The sequence below is a fragment of the Phoenix dactylifera genome, chromosome 17 (assembly GCF_009389715.1).
Source record: "Phoenix dactylifera cultivar Barhee BC4 chromosome 17, palm_55x_up_171113_PBpolish2nd_filt_p, whole genome shotgun sequence".
NCBI lineage: Eukaryota > Viridiplantae > Streptophyta > Magnoliopsida > Arecales > Arecaceae > Phoenix > Phoenix dactylifera.
The window spans coordinates 11,293,883-11,313,925 of record NC_052408.1 but is presented as its reverse complement, the minus strand read 5'-3'; the positions used below and the strand labels follow the sequence as shown (position 1 = coordinate 11,313,925).

Sequence of the window (20,043 nt, the reverse complement as noted above, 5' to 3'; positions counted from 1 at the left end):
TTCTCTTTTCAAAATTGTGAGTTGTATAGTATACAGCCATGGTTGAAATCACAAGTAGACAAAATGATTAGATATAGCATCACTGGTACTGGTTGGATGATCAAATTTTGTAATTTTGTTGTTTGGTATGAATTGAAATTATTATTACTGGATGATATGGAGGTTATAATATATTTTTCAGCCTTCCATATCTTGTATCGGATCTGAATGCTGGATTTGGGGCGTGATGCTATATTAATGCAAATCGCTTTTCGTTTGTTTTGCCGCCATCTACAGCAGCAATTACAGGGACAGGCCGCCCTGGCCTCGTCAAGTGGGTCCAGTTCTGCTTGGTATGTCCGCAAACAGCAACTTGTTGATTTCTGCAGAGGATAAGGGAATCGATGGCCCATCAGCAAGCCACGCCTGAGAGATTGTTGGAGTTTGGGCCCGTCACTAGCTGCCCTCTAGAGATCTTGTCTCTCTTTTCGATGGTTGAGAAGGCCTGTCCTGATCAGCACTGTCCGCTGCCCCTTTTCCATCTCAAATTTATCTCCGAGGTATATGGATAAGACTTTAAAGGCCCCTCCTTTGTTTCAGCTGTCCTGTGGTCGTCTTTCTTTTCCGTGGATGCCCAAGGTTATTCTCCACCATTATTTTTCCTAGCAAATATATTTTTTTTTCTAAAGAAAGAGGCAAAGCCGCTCAGCCTTTATTAAAAAAAAAATTACAAAAATTATTTATACAAAATTTACAAGAAAAAAAAATAAAAAAGCAATAATTTTTTTTTATAAAATATTATGGTCTGTAAGTAGCCTATTAAACTATTTAATAAGCTCAACAATCTCATAAGTAATTTGAAGGAACTCTTTATCTTCAACGTTCAACTATGTAAGCTTTGGATTCTGATGCGAGTTAGCTTTTTTCTTAAAAAAAAATATATCAACGTCTCTCAACGTGCAGCACAAATGTTGTGAGGTTATTTTCAATTTTGAGAAAAGGATCAAGCAGCTTCTCCTAGCAAATAGATTAGGATCGGAACCTTTTTCCAAGAACTGTTTAAATTTAAAGCTACAAAATACTGCATCTTTCAGCCTTCATATTACAAAAGCAGATGTTTTACTAATCCACATGTTTTATAATCTTGCAAAGTCGAGTTGAAAACTGACGAGGACCGGCTCTAGAAGTTGGATTGAAAATTTGACTCTCAAATGGAAAATCACAAGCCCCAACCTCGGATCAAGTTGAACTGTTATGTCAACTCATAAACTCCACAAAGTTTCTGGCTGACTCGAGCAACTCAGGAGCTGTATTATGTATGTGTATTCGATTTAATGTGTCGCACATTTTCTGATCTGAGCTCAATGTGGGAGGTAATTAAGCTGGAAAATTTTTGCTGCCCAAGTTGGATAGGTGAAGGCTGTCGCATGATAATTCAATTCCGGAACCATATTGGCCTACAATTCAGACGGGAAATACTTAATCCAAGAATCGAATATGGGGAATTTTGGTCAAAGTTCTATCTTCTAAGATGCATTTTAGAAATGTCCATGGTGAAATGGCTCTACATACACATGTTCGTTCGTCGAGATAAAACAAACCGACCCTTCTAATGAAGTATGACATTCATCCTTGCACTGCATGATGACAAAACCAGCTACGTGAGATAAGATTTGCAGTCCAACCCCACAACCTCCTCATCCCAAGGCCCCTCGTTACCCCACTTTATGTAGTGCCTGACCTCTGCGGAAGAAACCTCCTGCGAACTGTCCCTTGAGGAACAATTAATAGATATGCGGTGAAGAGGAGGAGAACGAATGACGACCTGATCTTGCTTCAAGCTAAATGGAATTTTCGGTTTGTTTTTCCCATATCCTTTTCTTTTGTTCATTGAAGGAAGAAATAATATCTCCACCATGGATTGTTTTTATATTCAGAAAGCGCGAGAAAGTGATTCTACGAGATTTGTCTGACGGAACAAACTGCATGCCTTCTACTTGTTCAATTGTAGCTATGCCAAAAAACATCCTCTCTTGATATCATCAAAGCCCTAAATCAGCTATCTCACTATGGTGGGACACTGTTCTTGTTGTTTTTCGACAGGACAAATTACCAGCTGAATTAGGAAGAGTGGCATTTTATGATTGCAGTATGAAGTGGATTTCAAATGCTACAAGCTAACACACGATGCTTTCTAAAAAGGTCGTCGAAAGCCTAGGCTAAGACACAACGTTTAGAAAGTATCGTCGGAAGCCTTAGTCACTAAAACGATGCTTTAGAAAGCATCGTCGAAGGCCTCCCTTGCACATAAATGGAAGTTTATATGCATTGCGGTTTTGTTTATCAAATTTTGGCAAATGAAGAAAATCGAGATGAAAAATTAACCTGCAGGTAAAATTTTTTCAGCGGTTAAGGTAAGAGAACTTAAGTCCAGTAGAAAATGTGTACACATTTCAGCAGAAATTTTTTTTAAATAATTTTTTCAAAAAAAAATAATTATAACGATACTTTAAAGCGTTGTTATAAAAAATATTTGCGGCGCTTTAAATAACGCTTTAGCGACGCTAAAAAGCGTCGCAAAAAGTCGCTGCTTATAAGCGTCGGCAGTTAGAGACGCTTTCTAAAGTGTTGGCAGATTTTCTTTTTTCCACTCTTGCATTGCCGACATTTATGCGACGCTTTATAAAGTATCGATACTAAAACTAACGACGCTAATAAGCATCGCTATAGGTAATAAAAAGCGCCGGCAATGCCTAATTTTTCCGTAGTGGTAGCAATCTCATTTGCCGTATAGTAGCTACATGGTAGGAACTATAAGTGCTATCATGAATGAAGAAATAAAGAATTGGCAAATGTCGCATGCACCTCGGTAAGTGCAATTGCCAATTCTTCGGAATTTGGGCACTTTAAGGCACAAGAAGAGCATGCCAGATTTTTCCCACAACTTGCAGCTGGAGAACTGGAAGCAACCCAAGTAATAAGATAACAGCCCAGGTTCGATAAACTAATAGTAGAACTGAATGGTGAACAATGGACCCTAAGCCCATCTCTCGTGAGCTGGAGCTGCTGCAAGAAAACAATCAGGAAGCCAGCTTAGAGAAATCAGTTAGGACCACCACATCAGAATATTGATGTCAAACAGGATAGAATAAACCATGTATATAAGATCATTAATGGTGAGACAGTGTCTATATCTTTCCATAAAAAAAATAAAATAAAGACAGTGTCTAGCTATATCGCCTCTCCCATTGCCACCGAGTACCTTTTTCAGTCATTGGCTGCTCTGCAAGATGTATACTGACCAGCTATATTCTATTCATGTCCAGACCTAGCATGAGGTTGAATAATTTATCTCATTTTATCTTAAACTGGTTTGTCCAAACCCTAGTTGCCAGAATTGGAGTAGGTGCAGGTGCAGGAGCAAACGGGTATGTGGTGCAGCAAAACAGATATTTTAAGAACAGGCGAAGGAAGCATTAAGGAACTAGGTGCAAGTTCAGGGTTCCGGGAAGAGATCGAAGCAGGTGTGTTAATTAGCTTAGGTGGAGGATTCCGGTTGCTAAGTTCCAGACAATCTGAAAGGTTCCTCAAGTGAACTGCATTTGCTGGAAAATAGTATGTATAAATACAATTTAATAGATTCGAGCACAATTAAAAAGAAAGGAAATAGATAAGCTTGCAGTTAGCTCGAGATGGTAATAGAAAAGCATTAAGCATACCTGAGAGGCAAATAAGTCATCACTCCTATGATCTGCCAGCTCCTGGTTGAAGACATTAAAATTTAGTTTCAGCGGCAAGCAGGTAGTTGTCTCGAATAAAAGGTGGGGGAGGCTTCTTGCTCCCTCCAATTTTACATCAGAAAAAGGCAGCAAGCAGGCAAAAGAACCGCACATATTCCCAGTAACTGGGAATCGATACGGCATCACAATCAACAAACCTGTAAAAAGCTTGGGGCTGAGGAGCATGCGACCCGAAATTTTGCTGCTATAAAGCTAACATGCTTCTACCCAGTCCGTCAGCCAATGCGGTAACTCGCTCGAGGTGTGTGCCTCACCCCTGCTATTTCTCTTTCCAAGTGTATACATTTTCTTCTTCTTCTTCTTTTTTTTTTTTTTCTGGATGAAAACGGCAATTTATATAGCTCTAGTGTGAGTACATCCTGCCAGATCAAAAAAAAAAAAAAAAATAGTGTATGCATCTTCCTTCGGTACATTTGCCGGCTTCAGACAGTCGCTGTCTCTCCTGGCCGAAGCACGTCAAAATCTGCTCCACTCTGCAGGGAAGTCTCCCTCGTAATCTAGCAAGGCATTTGTTTCGGCCTCCATTTTCAGCATTCAAAGCCTCTAGCTTTACAATTCTATTGCATATAATGATATCCCTCGCATACATTTATGTGGAAGGGGCAACAAAACTAACTTCTCAGCCGTACTACCATCACAAGGCCATGAGACTCAAAATTGGTAATCTTTTTGAATGCTTAGTTTATTAGAGATCATTCAGCATTATTCAGCATATTCATATGTTACATGATCCTCTCCGAATCATGACAGGTTTGATCTCTAATTGTAAAGACTCGTACACCTTTTCCTTCTATCCAACTTTTGCTCGACTGCTTCTTTTCAGCCATCCATCTCCTCATCCAAGAAGACCTCTGCCTTCCTACGGCTGCATGCACCTCCATGGCCATCAGACTTGTGGTGGCATTACTTGGTTCGAGTTCCAAGTCATATCGGCTGCACGTGTACCAAATTTAAAAGCCCCGCTTATCCTGCACCCATTCAACATATGGTGTCCTCCAAAAGATAGAAGTGGGCTCAAAAGGCATCTTGCCATTTGGCATTGCATCTTCTTCGAGAAATCTGGCGCATGCAAAGCATGTCAACCATGCAGACAAATTGTCCAGGTTCTTGACCAGGAGATTCCTTTCAGGCAAAGCTCATCGAATACCTTCCGCAGATCTTGGGTGTTCGATCCCATTTCAGACATATTCTTTCAAAACTCAATCCGAAAACTTAAACTAATATACGTATAGGCCCATGAGTATATAAGCACCACTAATGTGGGACTATTCCTCAACAGTATTAGATGCCACGAGGCCAGCTCGTTTCTCCCTGAAATTGTCGTTCAGGTTATAGAAAGGGAAGAGAACTCCTGGAGTCTCTCAGCGAGCATGAACATATTGATGGAGTGCAAATTCTTTGTCAATAGCACTCGGATACCCTTTTTTTGCTACTTGGAGAATAGCTTGCTAAGGAAAACAGGAAAAAGGAAAGGAATCGGGCAAAAAATAAATGATAATTCATTGCCTAGTGCCAGACTAATAATATTTTTCTTGTTTTCTCATGCTAATTAATGATTCAGAAAGAAAAGAAAAGGAGCTGATATCATGGCGGACTTCTTCTTTCAAGAGTCACCACATAGGTTCGTGCGGTAGCCGGAAAAACTAGGGTATGGTACCCACAGGAGCAATATGTGAAAGAAAAGGTGAAAACAGGTACACTCAAGGCTACAGGTTGCAAGTCATATAAAGGATTTCTGATCCTATATATGTTACAGATAAAATGGTTGGAACGTGAATTGTTTGATGAAATTACACCATCAAAAAAATAGCATTGGCATCACTTGCGCGGCCCCGGAAAAAATGTATTTATTTATTATCAGTAACAGCTGGCGTAATAGAAAAAAATTAACTTCCCTTCTAATAAAAACTAGTATGACGACATTTTATCAAAAACATACATGACAATCCTAAAGTTTAATCAAAATCCATGGTTGGAGCTTTGAGTAATGGCTAATCCAAGTACCAGTTTAAAGCGTGTCGGTCCCTTGAGAGAGAAACAAGAAAAAAAACAAAAGAAAAATAGCATGTTTAATAATGAGCAGATTCGAATAAATATAAACAGGCAAAAACAAGATAGAAAATCACACCTTTAAATTTATTTCTACCTTTAAACAAGAAGGGCTCTGATATAATATAACAGTTTCGATATGAAGTCAACACCATTAACTGAATATAGTCCATTGATACGGTCATGTAGTCTGCCTGATCAAATACATGTGAAGAAGTTAATAATAAGCTTGAAACTCTGGGATGCCAAGACTAAGCAGGCGTAGATTCTTAGAAAACCGTAAAAATATAACTTAAGTCTCAAAGGATGGATAGAATTAATTCTTATTTACATCCTATTTATTACTTTATGTAGATTGCGGCAGTGACCTATTGATGTTTTATTTTATTGTTTGATGTACTAGAGAAGCATCTTTATTGACTAATTAATGATTCTCAACCTACTTTCATCGAAAAGAGGTCTATTATCGAAAACTTTTTTAGTGCACATAAAATGATTGCATATTGCAAAAGATCGAACCTTAAGAGAATTCTTTGCAATCTCGATTTTAAACCAAATTTGGTGTGAAAAAGAAGATAATGAGCACATTAGAACTTGCGAGGGCTTGTATTAGAAACATAACCAGCCTTTGTTTGGCCGTTGGGTGAAGAAGCTTAATTATTTTTAGACTAAAATGAACAAACTATCATTAACCCAAGATACACCAAATAAACTCATTCTGCAGAATAACTTTACTCAGTTAAATTAGGTTTCGGGTGTTGGTTGCATTTAAACTTACGGCAATGAAATCCAATTATTTTAGACTACTATACCACTCAAAAAAAGAAAAGAAAAAAACAAACAATTAAAAAAAAAAAAAAAAAACCTATCCACTCCCTACTGGCTGGCTCTTCGTGCGCTCACCTCGAGCCAAAACCCACTCGGATTGACCGTAATAATTGCCATTGCCGCTAGCAAACGAATATTCCGCAGTTCTTTTCCGGATGTAGCGTTAAGAGAGGCTGTTGGCGCGTCGCACGCGGCCAAAAGTTTCCATGAAAAGGGCGTGGGACCAGGGCCACGTCAGCAGCCGGCGAGTCGTAGACGCGGCTTTCCTCGGGGGCAGAATCGTAATTTGGAGGCCAGTCAAGTGCGACGTCGATGCTTTTCCATATAAAGGCGCCGTACCCGTACCCACCCCGGTCCTCTCCTCTCCTCTCTCTCGGTTTCTCTCTCTCCTCCCTCTCGCTTCCGACTTCTGCAAGACTTCTTTTCTTTTCCAGATCAGGAAAACCCCTCGCCGCCCGTCGATTAGGTTTTTTTTTATTTTAGAGGAGAGGTAGGGCTTTTCTTGCCCCGGAATCCGGTGAGAGTTTCTTTGAACATCTTCGCCGCGCGATGTACGGGGGCGAGGACCCGTTCTTGCAGCCGCCGCACCTCCCCAGCGAGATCGACGGCGGAGGCGCCGTCAGGATGGGCGGCGCTGACGAGGTCCCGCCGGACGCTGGGAGCATGCCGGAGGCCTTGCAGTCGCAGGCGCTGGCGCCGGCGACGTCGAATCAGCTCACTCTTTCTTTCCAGGGTGATGTTTACGTCTTCGACTCCGTCCAGCCGGAGAAGGTCAGAAATCGCTTCTTTCTTCCTCTCTTTATTTTTCCCCTTTTAGTTCTTGATTTCACGTCGTTTACTTTTTCTTAACGAAGCGGATATCTGATTTGATTTCTCTTGGCATTAATTCTAGTTCTAGATTATACATTGAATTTGATGAATTTTAAACAATCTCGTTCCTTTTATATGATCAATTTGGTATCGTTATTTCATCTTTTTGTTCTCTCGTTGCATCGGGTTCGGATTCTTATCATGTCCCTAAAAAGAAGAAATACGCTTCCAATCCCTTTCTTTAGGGCAGAGGAGCGTATGGAACCGGAAGTTGTACTTGTTTATGCCCTGTATACCTGGTAACCTAGTCTGATGTGTACCTGGTAACCTAATCTGACTATCTAATCTGAAAAAAGCCTTGGTGAGGGTACGAAGGAGATTTACTAGCGTTACAAGGATAGCTCTTTGCTTCGTCTCTCTGTCTCTCTCTTCTCTGCAAAATAAATAGCCAGAGGCAGTTTATGGGGACGACATTGGATTGATTGACATGCTGTCTCAGGATTGAGTGCAAGGATGTATCAGTTTAGAATCTTCATGATGGTGATTAGGGCATAACAGAAACACAAAACTAAAAGGAGAATAAGAGAGGGATCAAAGGGCAGATTTTCTGAATGTCATTAGTGAATCTAATTAGTCTACAATAGTTATAATGCAATTTCAATTTAGAACCCTCTTTATTTAATATGTAAATAAAATAAAAGATAGTTCAAACTATATTCTTGTTTGAAGATGAATTGCTTAAACTCATAAAATTCTAGCTAGATTTTTTCCCTCTCTTTAGGCAAATCTGACTAAAAACTATACTCCTAAATTCATTTAAATCTGGATTTCACTATAAAGGTATGAATAATTAAAGAAAAGACATAGTATAAGTAAGAAACTTGTCTTGCAATGCTAGTAGATTCGGATAAGATCAGGGTTTACGTGTCCCTTGTTGTTTATTGGATTTTTTTGTTTCACCTAATATACTAGTCTTGAATTTTGGGAAAGATTCTGTTGGTCAAAGTATCTTCCCCAATTATCTCAGTGACAGTAACTAAGAAATCCTTCATAGGATGGTAAGCAACCTCCTTTCCTCCATTTAGCCCCTTTATATTATATGATGGCATGGGGTGATACCATCCAAGCAAGCATGATGGTATTTTATGTTATTTTTCCTTTGTTATATTGTCTTTGTTTCTGTTTTCTATGTTCGAATTTGTGCTCAGTCTATTCCATCTGATAAGATCTAATTCCTCCCTTCAACACCTTGTAAGAGATAAGTCATTTGAGCCCGTAGACCATGGCAGTAAGTCACCGTTTTACATCCATTAACTTCCTGAAGCCTTAAGAAATATACCAGATGTCCTACTAACTAATCATGTGTTAGAGAAAAAACTACATTAACAGAGATTCTAAAGTGTTATACGCACCTTACTTTTTAAAGATATTTAAGTGTGTTAGGTTATGACATATAATGATAATTAATTTACGTATTCAGTTAAGAGAGTGATAACAACTCCTACAGTTTGGCAAAGAGAATTCCTTTTAACCAAAGCAGCATAGAAATGATTCGTAACTTGCTAATCTTACATTCTAAGCTTTCTTGGTCATTCTGTGGTACCATTACCTGAAGTCCTCTACTACCATAATCTTCTTTTGTTTTTCTACAATTTCTTTAATGTTAATGCTAAATATTCCTGTTTTCTGTATTTAATTACCATTGATTCTAAGATCCTGCTTAAAGAGGTTTTGCGTCTTTATCTTTTTTCTTTAGTTCTGTTTATTGTAACCTCTTAAAACATTCTGAATTCAGCAATATAAAGAAAATGTTTAAATTTTTTCTTGTGTATTTCTTCTAATTGCAAAGTGAATTATAAATGGAAGGGTGATGACTATGGGCATTTACCTGTCTTCCTGCACAAAAAGGTCATTACTTAGCTCTTGAACAAGGCTTCAGGGACAATCCTCAGAGGGTAGATCATAATTTCATAAATTCATGTAGTTTAGGTTCATGCCAAACTAGAAAAAAAGATACATTTTTGACTATATTGTTAACGTTTTACTCTTCAAGATTGTTTCCCTTTATTATATATGTAGTAGGATACATAAAAAAGATATATATGCAGTCCAAATCTAAGTAAGCTTTCCCAATCTATCTTGGTCAAGGTAATCACCAATATCTCACCAATCTCGGTGGGCCACTTGTTCTGAGATGAACCAAGATATTTGTTATCTTGGCTGAGATCAAGGATGGAAGTTTTTTTTTGAAAGACTGAATTTTCCAGATGTTTTGATCGAGATTTAAGGACAGGGTAATGAAAATAAGGCTGATATTCAATATAGTAAATAGATAGGTTTCAATTAATGCCATTTTTTACTCTCCTCATCTCTCTCACTTCTCTTTTTTTTCCTTGCTCTGAGCCCAACCTGTTCCTTCTCTTATGGTCATCTTCTTCTTTACCTCCCTCCGAGTCCCCTCTTTGCTCAATCATGGTGGATCCACCCTGTCCATTATAACTGTGGAAACCATTTGGGCTGCCTCCACCCTCCATTTCTGCCCATTCATAGTGGATGCATAGCCATGACCATTGTCATCCACCACTGTCCTACGTAGTGTTATTGCTTCCATGTCCAGATTTTCACTGCACCTGGCCTCCTATTGTGGTTTGTACAAGGATATCACCACATTGGAAATTTGTAATAGAGTAGTGATCGGAAGCAATTTCCTTTTACTCCATGTGACCCCCCCAGTGCCCCCTCCCATAAGAAAAAAAGTTCCCCCACCACTGCGGTACTTTTTGTGCCAACCAAATGAAATCCTATTAGGTTTCTCCATAATGATAATCTATTTAATAGCTGATTCATAGCTTTCCTATTGCAAGCTTAATGTCAGCATGCTGTTTCCAAATTCAGTGCCAACTCAATATGGAAATTTCATACAAATTTATTACCATGCTCCCTCCCCCATGAAATCCCACAGCGTTACTCCATAGATTAGCTATGTGTTGCTTTCCTATTGGAGAACTTGATTTAAGCGCACGATGTCCCTAGTTAGTGCTAGCATAATATGGAAATTTCACACAAATACTAAAGGGTATTGCTATGTTGCAGAATGCAGTTACAAGCTGGTTGCCAATATGACATGGCATGTGGGGGCTTGGTGATTCATGAAGGGTTAGGCATGTTCACAGTTGCCATTTCTAGTCCCACATTGAGGTAACCAGTTTTGTAACTGGTTTGGCTGCGTAGCTTTTCCCAAGAGTTTGAAGCTGATGTATACCTTTGTTTTTGCTCCAGCAGAGGAGTCTAATGCACCAGCCTTTGCTATTTCCTTGGACATATAGGGTATGTGCCTAGTCTACTAGTACTAAAAAAGAAGATTTAACAAACACCGTTCTTTGACCCAGAGACACTTATTCTGATTAAACATTATAGAAAGTTAACTATAATGAGCTAAAGCTCCAGCTCTTTCATCATTTTGTTAATTGTTACGGTTATATGAGATAACAAGCACTCAGTCCTGTGGTTAAATATGTCTTGGTAGTTGGTACGTGCTATTGTTTGTCTTTGAAATTTGACTTCATATTTTTTCAAATTCTGTAAACCCATTATATTTATTTTCAGTTGTATTAATGCCTTCTGCTTAGTTGCCTTCTATGCTTGCATTGTTTTTGCGTCTATCGCTAGACAATTGCCTATTCCTTCAGCAGGCTGTTAATTCCCACTAATATACGTTCACATTAAAGTTATTAGAAGGAGAATATCAGTTAAATGCATCCACTTGCATCATAACTTCTTGTCCTATAACAGCCACCTCCCCTCTTTATATTTGTATAAATTAATAATGCTTTCCAGCTTGTAAACTTCACGAAAAACAGTTAAACATTTACTAGGATATTTGCATTACAGGTTAGAGCAGTCCTATTATTGTTGGGTGGACAAGAGGAATTACCTTCTGATGTCACTGGCATGACAGGTCCCTTTCATCCTGATCAGAGGGTATTTTCATAACTGTAACTTTTTCTGATATAATGCTTAATTCTTTGTTGAGTTTTTAATCTATTTTATCTTTACCAGGATCTAAATAATGCTTCACGATCTGCAAATAATCCTCATAGACTTGCTTCTCTTATGCGTTACCGTGAGAAGAGAAAAAGCCTATGTTTCAACAAGAAAATTCTCTATACTGTCCGAAAGGAGGTTGCTTCCAGGTATATAGAACATTATGCCATTGTGAAATGCTATTCTAATCTGAGGTAACCCAACTTGATATCTTGATGCAATGATCCAGACAGCTCATAACCTTGATTTGAACACTGAGTCATTTACAACAAGTTTGGCTGTCTCCTAATGGTCATGCCATGTTTTAGCTTATTTATGGTCTAAGAAGCATCATACTGCTAAAATACCATTCTTTGTTTATAACATCCTTGTAAGTTATCTATAGTTCTGAAAAATAAGCTACAATAGATTGTTGTGCTTAGATACTATGGGGTGTTATTTCATATGGCTTGTCAGTTTTGTTATGTAAATTGAATCACTTTACAACTGCTAAAAATATTGAATTACTAACCAGCATGGCATGTGTAAACCATATTAATAGGTCATGATATTGGGTTCAGACTTATGATTTTTTTTTTCTTCCATGTGAGGTGTTTGCCAGTCTTTATACATAGCTCCATGGCAACCATAACTTTCATAGCCCACTGATATGGAATCTTTTCAGTGGTGATACTAATAGATTTTGAGTGTGGCACTTCTAGATCTTCAACAATAGCCTTTTCTGGGAAGCAATATATAAACAAGCCAAGACAAATGTTTGTGAGTAAAGAAAAAAATGACAGGATTGATTTACTGCTGTACTAGATGAGATTGTCTACTGGATTTTTTTCTTTTGAAAAAATTAAGTTTTGTGCATCATTGATCTATTTTCTTGAAGGCTCTTATGTATTACTGTCTATATGCGTGACATAAAAGGATACACCTCTACTTCGATAATGGGTCAATTTCTTCTATGAATACTATAATTTGTTACTTTCAAAGAGGCAATAAACACAATATTTCTTAAAAGTTCCCACCATCTAGTTCGCTTGCATTTAGAAGCCCGCCTATATGTTGCAAGGATCATGCATGTGCTTCACTTTCTGGCTTATCCTATTTCCAAGTAGTTGTTGCTCTAACAGAACCTTCTGGGAGAAACTTATGAGTAACTGAAATATGAGCAAAATGATGGGAACTTGATATAAGCAAGTCATGGATTATAATGACAAGATGGCCCTTGTTTTCTCCATTTGGCCAACTGACAAATGAAAGAATTAAAAACTGAAAATTTATCAAATTAGATAGTTAATAAGCTGCATTAGAAAATCTTTCATTCATTATGATTGAGTTTTCTGAGCTTTCCATATGTGCTTACATGGATAATTCAGGATGAAACGCCACAAAGGTCAATTTGCGTCATCTAAGGTCAACTCTGAGGAAGTGGTTACAGCATCATCAAGGGAGAATTTTATGCAGAATAATTGTCAAGAGGAGACAAATCAGCATGCTTTGTATGTTCCTTTTCTTTCAGCATGGCAATATTGCTCATTTTGCATGATGATTTCATTTTCCAGTGCTGCTTAATTGAACGACAAGAGGACAGCAAATGAAAACCTGTCAATTGATTAGTTCGTTAAAATTCTTTTCTTTTCATATTTCTGCTTTTTACTTTTCTAAATTGAAGCAGCATTTTTTTATGTATTGGTGCAATTAATATTGTAATATGTATACAGTTGCCTGAACTGTGGAACTAGTAAAGATTCTACCCCAATGATGCGTCGTGGTCCAGCTGGACCAAGATCTCTCTGCAATGCATGCGGGCTAATGTGGGCAAACAAGGTTGGTCTCATTATGGTTTACCTTACCAAATAAATATCTTTACATCTGATATTTGTAAAAAATGATTGATAAATACTCTCTCAGAGCATAACAGTGTCACAAAGTTTCTTATATTTTTCACTCTGATTCAGAAATTCTGTTGGGCCTGGATTGCATATCAATAATAACCATGCATATGCTCTTTTTATTTTTAGCCAACCAGAGTTCAGGATAGTTTTAAAATTAAGGTTAGCAAGCATAATGGCAGCACTCTGGAAATAGTTGAGGAAACAGTTGGTGTATACTGGAGCTTGTCATATCAGATGTCGATAGGGCCTATTTTATTTTAGGTTGTGTGGTGCATTAGGTGCTGGCAAGAGTCGAGACAAAAGTTTTGTTTTCAGTGGTGTTTGCCAAGCACGTTTCAACCAATTCTAGAGAAAAATCTGTGGATGCATCATACTGTAAGTGCTACATTATAGGTAGGTGGACCCAATTTATAGACAGGATGTGATGTGCAGTGGTGGTGGTGGAAGGTGCTGCTACATCCATTCTGTCATAAAATTTTATTTGCAACAGATATTACATACTGGATGAGATTAGAGTTGGATAATCTTCAAACCCAGCACCACAATAATTTTGTTTCTTGGGAGCAAAGAATATGGCAAGGATGGTGTATATTGGGCAAAAATATTGTAATGCATCCTATTAAATGTGTCACTAATTATCTAGGCTGCACAAAATTGATCAGTTCTGGTGAAATAGGAAATCTTCATTTTTGTGGCCTCCTACAGAATCATCTTACAACAGTTTCTTGATCTGCATGATCTGCAGGGCACTCTGAGAAGCCTTCCTCCAGTTTCACCATCTGGAACATATGACATGTCGATTAACCAAATGGAGCAGGTAACATATTCTATCGGCTTACAACAGCAGAAGTGCAGTATCAATGTGAAGTCATTTAGATTTGGTAGTAGAACATGTAACAGTGTGGCTTATATTTTATTATAACGAGCATTACCTCATGCCTTTTTCTACCTTTTTGTTAGAGTGATGCTAATATCTCTGTCGTCGGGAGCAACAGCCATATGTTTTCTGCAACTTCAAGTGGCCATGGGTCTATTGTTATGGCTGAATCAGGTATGCCATGGACTTGATGGGGGGGATAGGACTGGGAATTCACATTGGACATCAGGTTCAAGTAGGTCATCTGTCTTTGAAAATTTAATTTAACCACCAAAGGTGATTTCTGTTTATAGAGATAAGTTATGGTCACCAAAAATTTTACTTGGTCTTATAGGTCAGGTTTTCTGTGAATGGATTAGTGTATATGTATAGATTGTCAGACATAGGATTTACATTTGCTTCAATGATTATTGGAATTTGTATTTGGTTACAATGGTCAAGCCATCCAGCCTGGTGAAATATGATTGCATTATTATTACGAAAAAAAATGATCGCATTCTGTACGCATGGCCGTTTGGCAGTGAAGAGGGGAAAGCCAAAAAAAAGAATAAGAAAAAAAAAACGGTTTATCGGGTTTCGTTATTTGAGGTCACTACCATTGAACTGTGGAAGCCTTCGCAGTCCCAGTATGCTGTAACTTCTTTTTTTGTGGTTGCTGCTTAATTTCTCATGGAAAGTGGGATCGTATTCCTGCGCGTCTCAAAATTTATTTTAGTGTTCCGATTGGCTTTTTTTGGCAGAATTTCTGTTGGCTTAAAAGAACTCTGTTGTCCAGAAATTGGCGGAAATCTGAACCAATCACAAATTATTAATTACGATCGTCAGATGGCAGAAGAGATTGCATACCTCTCTTTCTTTTCTATCTCAATGGCTGGCGTCCATGGAACGATGGTTGTGATGGTACAACCCTTAACCACTTGCCCGAAAACAAAAACCCGGAAAACTTTATATCAAGTGAGTTGTTTTAAGGTATTTTTGCATATATAGCCCTACAGATATGCTTTATTGCATATTTACTCTTCAAAATTTTTTAATGCAACTTGTGGCAAGAGGGGATTGATGCAACTCCAGGGATTTATTGTCAAACATGGGGAGTTGATTAATTATGATTTTGCCAAGTCCGTAATTGTAGGCCTAATGAGTTTTTCTTGTCGTTTGTTGCCCTAAAGCATTTTTTAAATTAAGATTAAAGCAAGATGAAAGGACCAATTTTCCGTTGTCATTTTTGAATATTGAAGCGATGACTAGATTAAATTAAATTTTAATTAAGGGCCTCTAACTAAAACAGCAGGACTGCCTGGCTTTTATGTTAGATTTGTAGATTGGGAGATCTATTAGGCCGTGAGTTATCCAGACGTCAAGCCAACACCCCAGTCTGGAATTGATAAATCCAGCGTGGGCATGGCTATAGGCATGTGTTTTTTTTAGAAAAAAAAAATCTTCACGCGATTCAGACTGGGGTGTTGGCTTGACATGGGTCATATCCAGACGAGTGAGTTATCAATTCCATGAATCCAGCAGAAAATATAGCTCAGTCCTACTAGATTATCTAAACAAAATCTTAAGTTGGGTTTCCCAAACCAAATAACCTATGTTGTTGCACTTTTAGTTTCTAAGTATTAGATCTAACCCAAATAGGCCCATGTTGCCGTGTCCCCCAATTTTTATGGGCCATAGGCTGGATTTGCTCTAATACCATTTGCAACAATTTATAATCTCACCCAAAAAAGCTAATCGAAAAGTGTTATTTTGGTTTTTTGGCTCTGTATAAATACCTAAGATATCTTTAGTACATAACCAATATAGGACTAAACATATGCATACATGGGTCCTCGCATATCTAATCATTAATGTTCTACCTGCCTTCTTAGGATTTTGTTTGCAATTAATTTTCCATCAAAATTTTAAGATGAACATATGTGGTGGCGTTATCGAATTCAAGATGCTTCCAGATTGTTTGAGTTGAAGATACCAACCGCATCAATTTGCATTCAACTGGGGATTAGGTTCCTAACTTCCTATGTCGTGCCAAGTTCCGATCGGGTTCAAAGTCTCAGACTTTATTTCCCTGTTGCAAGCCTCCACTTGTTAAATGCGCATCTGCCAAAGCCTGACTAAAGTTGGAGTTTGTTCGGCCCTCCACATGCTCAATCCATCATTTGAGCATGTAGTTTATTCAAAGCTGAAGAACATGAACTGAATTGTAGGTCTTGAAACAGGAAATGATAATCATAAGCCATGGATCAGTGTATTTAAATAGCTGCAAAATATGCACTGGATGATGAAACAAATATTGTTGGTCACACATTTTTAGAGTACAATATATTTGGAGTATCTGCTTCACATAATATTTTCAACTTCTAGCAAAACCAAAATAATTTTTCGATTTTTTTATCGAATATTATTATATTATTCAAAAGAACTTTTGGAGGGCGAGAAAGCATTATTTTGGCTTTATCAGAAAGTTGAAAAAGTCTACTTGGGATGACCGATGTCGGAAAGCTGATTTGATTTTAATAAAATTTTTCTGATGACGAAAGTGCACCACCATTAAATCTCATTATTACATCTTATATTATATCATATCATATCATAGTATATTATTATACTATAAATACAATATATATGTAATATTATATTGTTACATTATAATAGTATAATATATCATGTTATTGTAGTAGTACATAATTATAAGATAATATATTCTTATATTTTATTATAATTATAATATGACTTATTATTACAATCATAATTTTATATTATTATAATAATAATAGTTATATTATGATAATATAAGATATAATATTATTATAATATATTAGATTATCTTACATTATATTATATTCTATTACATAATTATATTATAATAATATTATATTATTATTAAATATACAATAATATTTGACACTAATATATTATTATATTATAATATAATCTAATCTATTATTATATTATATTTCTATATTATATTACAATATTATTATATTATATTATATATTATGTTATAATTATAATAATATTATATTATATTGTAGTAATATTGTACTATTAATAATACATTACTATATCATGTCATATCATATCATATTATTATACTATAGTATTCAATATTATATTATACTATATTATAACAATATTATATAAAATAATAATATTTATATATATAATAATATGTAATATTATATTGTATTATACTCTACTATGCAATATGTAATATCCTTTATTGTCATTTTATTATACTAAAAGTACTTTCTCATTTTGGTTACCAAACATATGTTTAAGTTTCACGATACTTTAGAAATATAGTTATAGCTTTTTATAAAAACTCTACTTCCAAAAGTTCTACTTTCTTAAAGCTCTATTTATGAAAACTCTAAACATTCTGCTGCCAACAGCAATGTTAAACGAGTCCTTAGTAGTTACAGGCACCTGCTTCGGTGTCTTACATCTTGGCTGCTGCAACATGAATGGTGTGCGAACAAGAGGTCACTTTCTTAAATGAAAATGTAGAGATTCCCTCTGCTGATTTAATATTAGTTGAATACAGTGAAAATTTACTTTGGAGATAAAAGGCCAATCTTCATCTCATGCAAATGAATGGTGTACGAAGAGGAGGTCACTTTCTTGCTCAGATGTTTATGCATACAAATGCCTGCTGTGGATCAACAAGAGCTCACTTTCGGCTTTTCTCGTGTTTCTTGATGACCACCAACATGTCATCTGGATCGCAAAAAACCAATTACAGTATAAGAATTTTTGATGATATCATGATATAATTAGGTTCAGATTTATAAGAATGAATAGATGAGAATTTGCAGGAAAAATCCACCCTACCCGTTAAGGACTGGCACTGAGATCCGTCTCGGTAGCAGAAAATATCAGCTTTAGAGTCATCAGACCAGTTTGGCTTGACAGGTTCTGATCAAAATACTGGATGATGAATGCCCTACTTCCCATCCATGCGTTGAAGAACCATGAGCACTTGAGCGGGACTCCAATCTGTCTCTTCAGCTGCCTGCCTTTCATTGATCATAAATCGAAGTTTTCCAATAAAAGCTGAATGACTAATCCAGACTATCAGGAAGCTTCAGATTTGTGAACACTGTTCTTCCATAAGTACGTTATGTTAATTTGATTAATCAAGGAATTAAGGCTGGGACAAGAACATATGCCGAAACATGATAAAATGAAACCCAGCAGAAAAGAGAATTAGCTTGAATGGTGTAATGCAAAACATAACAAACTGTGCACTACTGCTATTGGAGTGATGTATATGCTTGAAGATCTAACCGAATAGCCCACGAAAAACAAAGAGCGCTACAATTATCATCTTATTCCACAATATGAAAAACCATAACCAGCAAGTCTACATATGTAACTGCATGTTAATGCATACTAAAGGTTTTTTTTTTTTTTATGTATACTCTCTTAAATACATAAAATTACGTAAATATTTTTGCACAGTTGTTATTTACATATATATTATATAAAATATTTTTTTAGCATGTATGCCCTCGACATCACGGTTCTATCGACCATGTTAGTTGAAATGGTACTTCTTAAATTAAAAATTAATTAAAAATCAGGGAATTCGCCGCCTTCGAATTCAATTCGTTGCACTTGATTGAGAGGATGAAGAAGAATCTCTGAGAGCCATAAGAGAGCTTGCCGTCAATTCTAGTTCTCTTCTGGATTTGATCGAGGAGCATTGGATCCGATTGAGAGACTATACCTCGTGTTTTCTTCGAGCTGAAAATAGTTTAAAAAATTAAGAAAGATTGTTGCTAAATTCTTAAAAATAAATTCAAACTTTCTTTTCTTAGTGGTGAAATTTATCTATTAATTTATTTTTCATTTTGGTGAAATTAGATAAATTTTCAAGTTCTCAATTAAAAATTTTATTTTTTAGCTGTCTAATGAAATCAAGCTTTTCCTTAATTTTTAGCCATCCAATTATAAATTAATCATGCTTTTTCATTTTGGGGCTGTAATCATGCATCCGTGGGCCTGTGGATCATACAGAAGATAACTCTTGTAGTTGTATAGTTGCATTTTGGATTTGTCCTTTGGATACTAAAGATTTTAAACAAGTAGATTTGTTTCTTCGTAACCAAATTTTAGAAGTTCTAATTGTATCCAAGCTTATTATTACACCAGATTTGGTTGAGGGTCAACTATTTTATGCTCATAGTCCAGTCCGAGCATGCAGGTTTACCTAAAAGAACCTGCAATCGAAGAATGAAACAGAGCTAGGATTGGACACTAAGATTGAATGCCATTTATACATCCATATATACCGAGGCTGATTAAGAATATATGATTCCAAGGTTGGAACTAGAGTTGGGCACTGGGCCGGGCCGCCCACGGCCCGGCACGGCCCGGCACGAAGCGGGCCGTGCCTGGCACGGCCCGCTTGCTACAGTGCCGGGCCGTGCCTGGCACGGCCCATTTGAGAGGGCCGTGCTGGGTCACAGGGTACTGGCCCGCGGGCCGAGCCCGGCACGGCCCGCTTCGGGCCTGGGCCGGCACGGCCCACTCTAGGCCCGCGGGCCAAGCACGGCACGGCCCGCGGGCCAGCCCGGCACGGCCCATAAGGGCCTGGGCCGGGCGGGCCCGCGGGCCTGGCACGGTCCGGGCCTGGGCCCGGCCCGGCCCGATAAAAATTAATGCTTCATAAATTTTCTAAAAAAATTAATAAATATTGAAAACTAAGGATTTATGAATATAAAGCCACCTTAATGGTGGGGGGTTTGGCATAGACCCCCACCAG

General features: G+C 37.3%; 1 protein-coding gene across 1 annotated transcript; it reads left to right on the top strand.

Moving 5' to 3' along the window:
* The first annotated feature begins 7,018 nt into the window (after positions 1 to 7,018).
* On the top strand, positions 7,019 to 14,761 carry LOC103718260 (GATA transcription factor 28-like). The gene is made up of 7 exons (XM_008806989.4): positions 7,019 to 7,427; positions 11,358 to 11,447; positions 11,526 to 11,659; positions 12,878 to 13,000; positions 13,223 to 13,328; positions 14,142 to 14,213; positions 14,357 to 14,761. The coding sequence occupies exons 1-7, from the start codon at positions 7,206 to 7,208 to the stop codon at positions 14,462 to 14,464; spliced, it is 855 nt and encodes a 284-aa protein (XP_008805211.1). The 5' UTR covers positions 7,019 to 7,205; the 3' UTR covers positions 14,465 to 14,761.
* Positions 14,762 to 20,043: the final 5,282 nt, after the last annotated feature.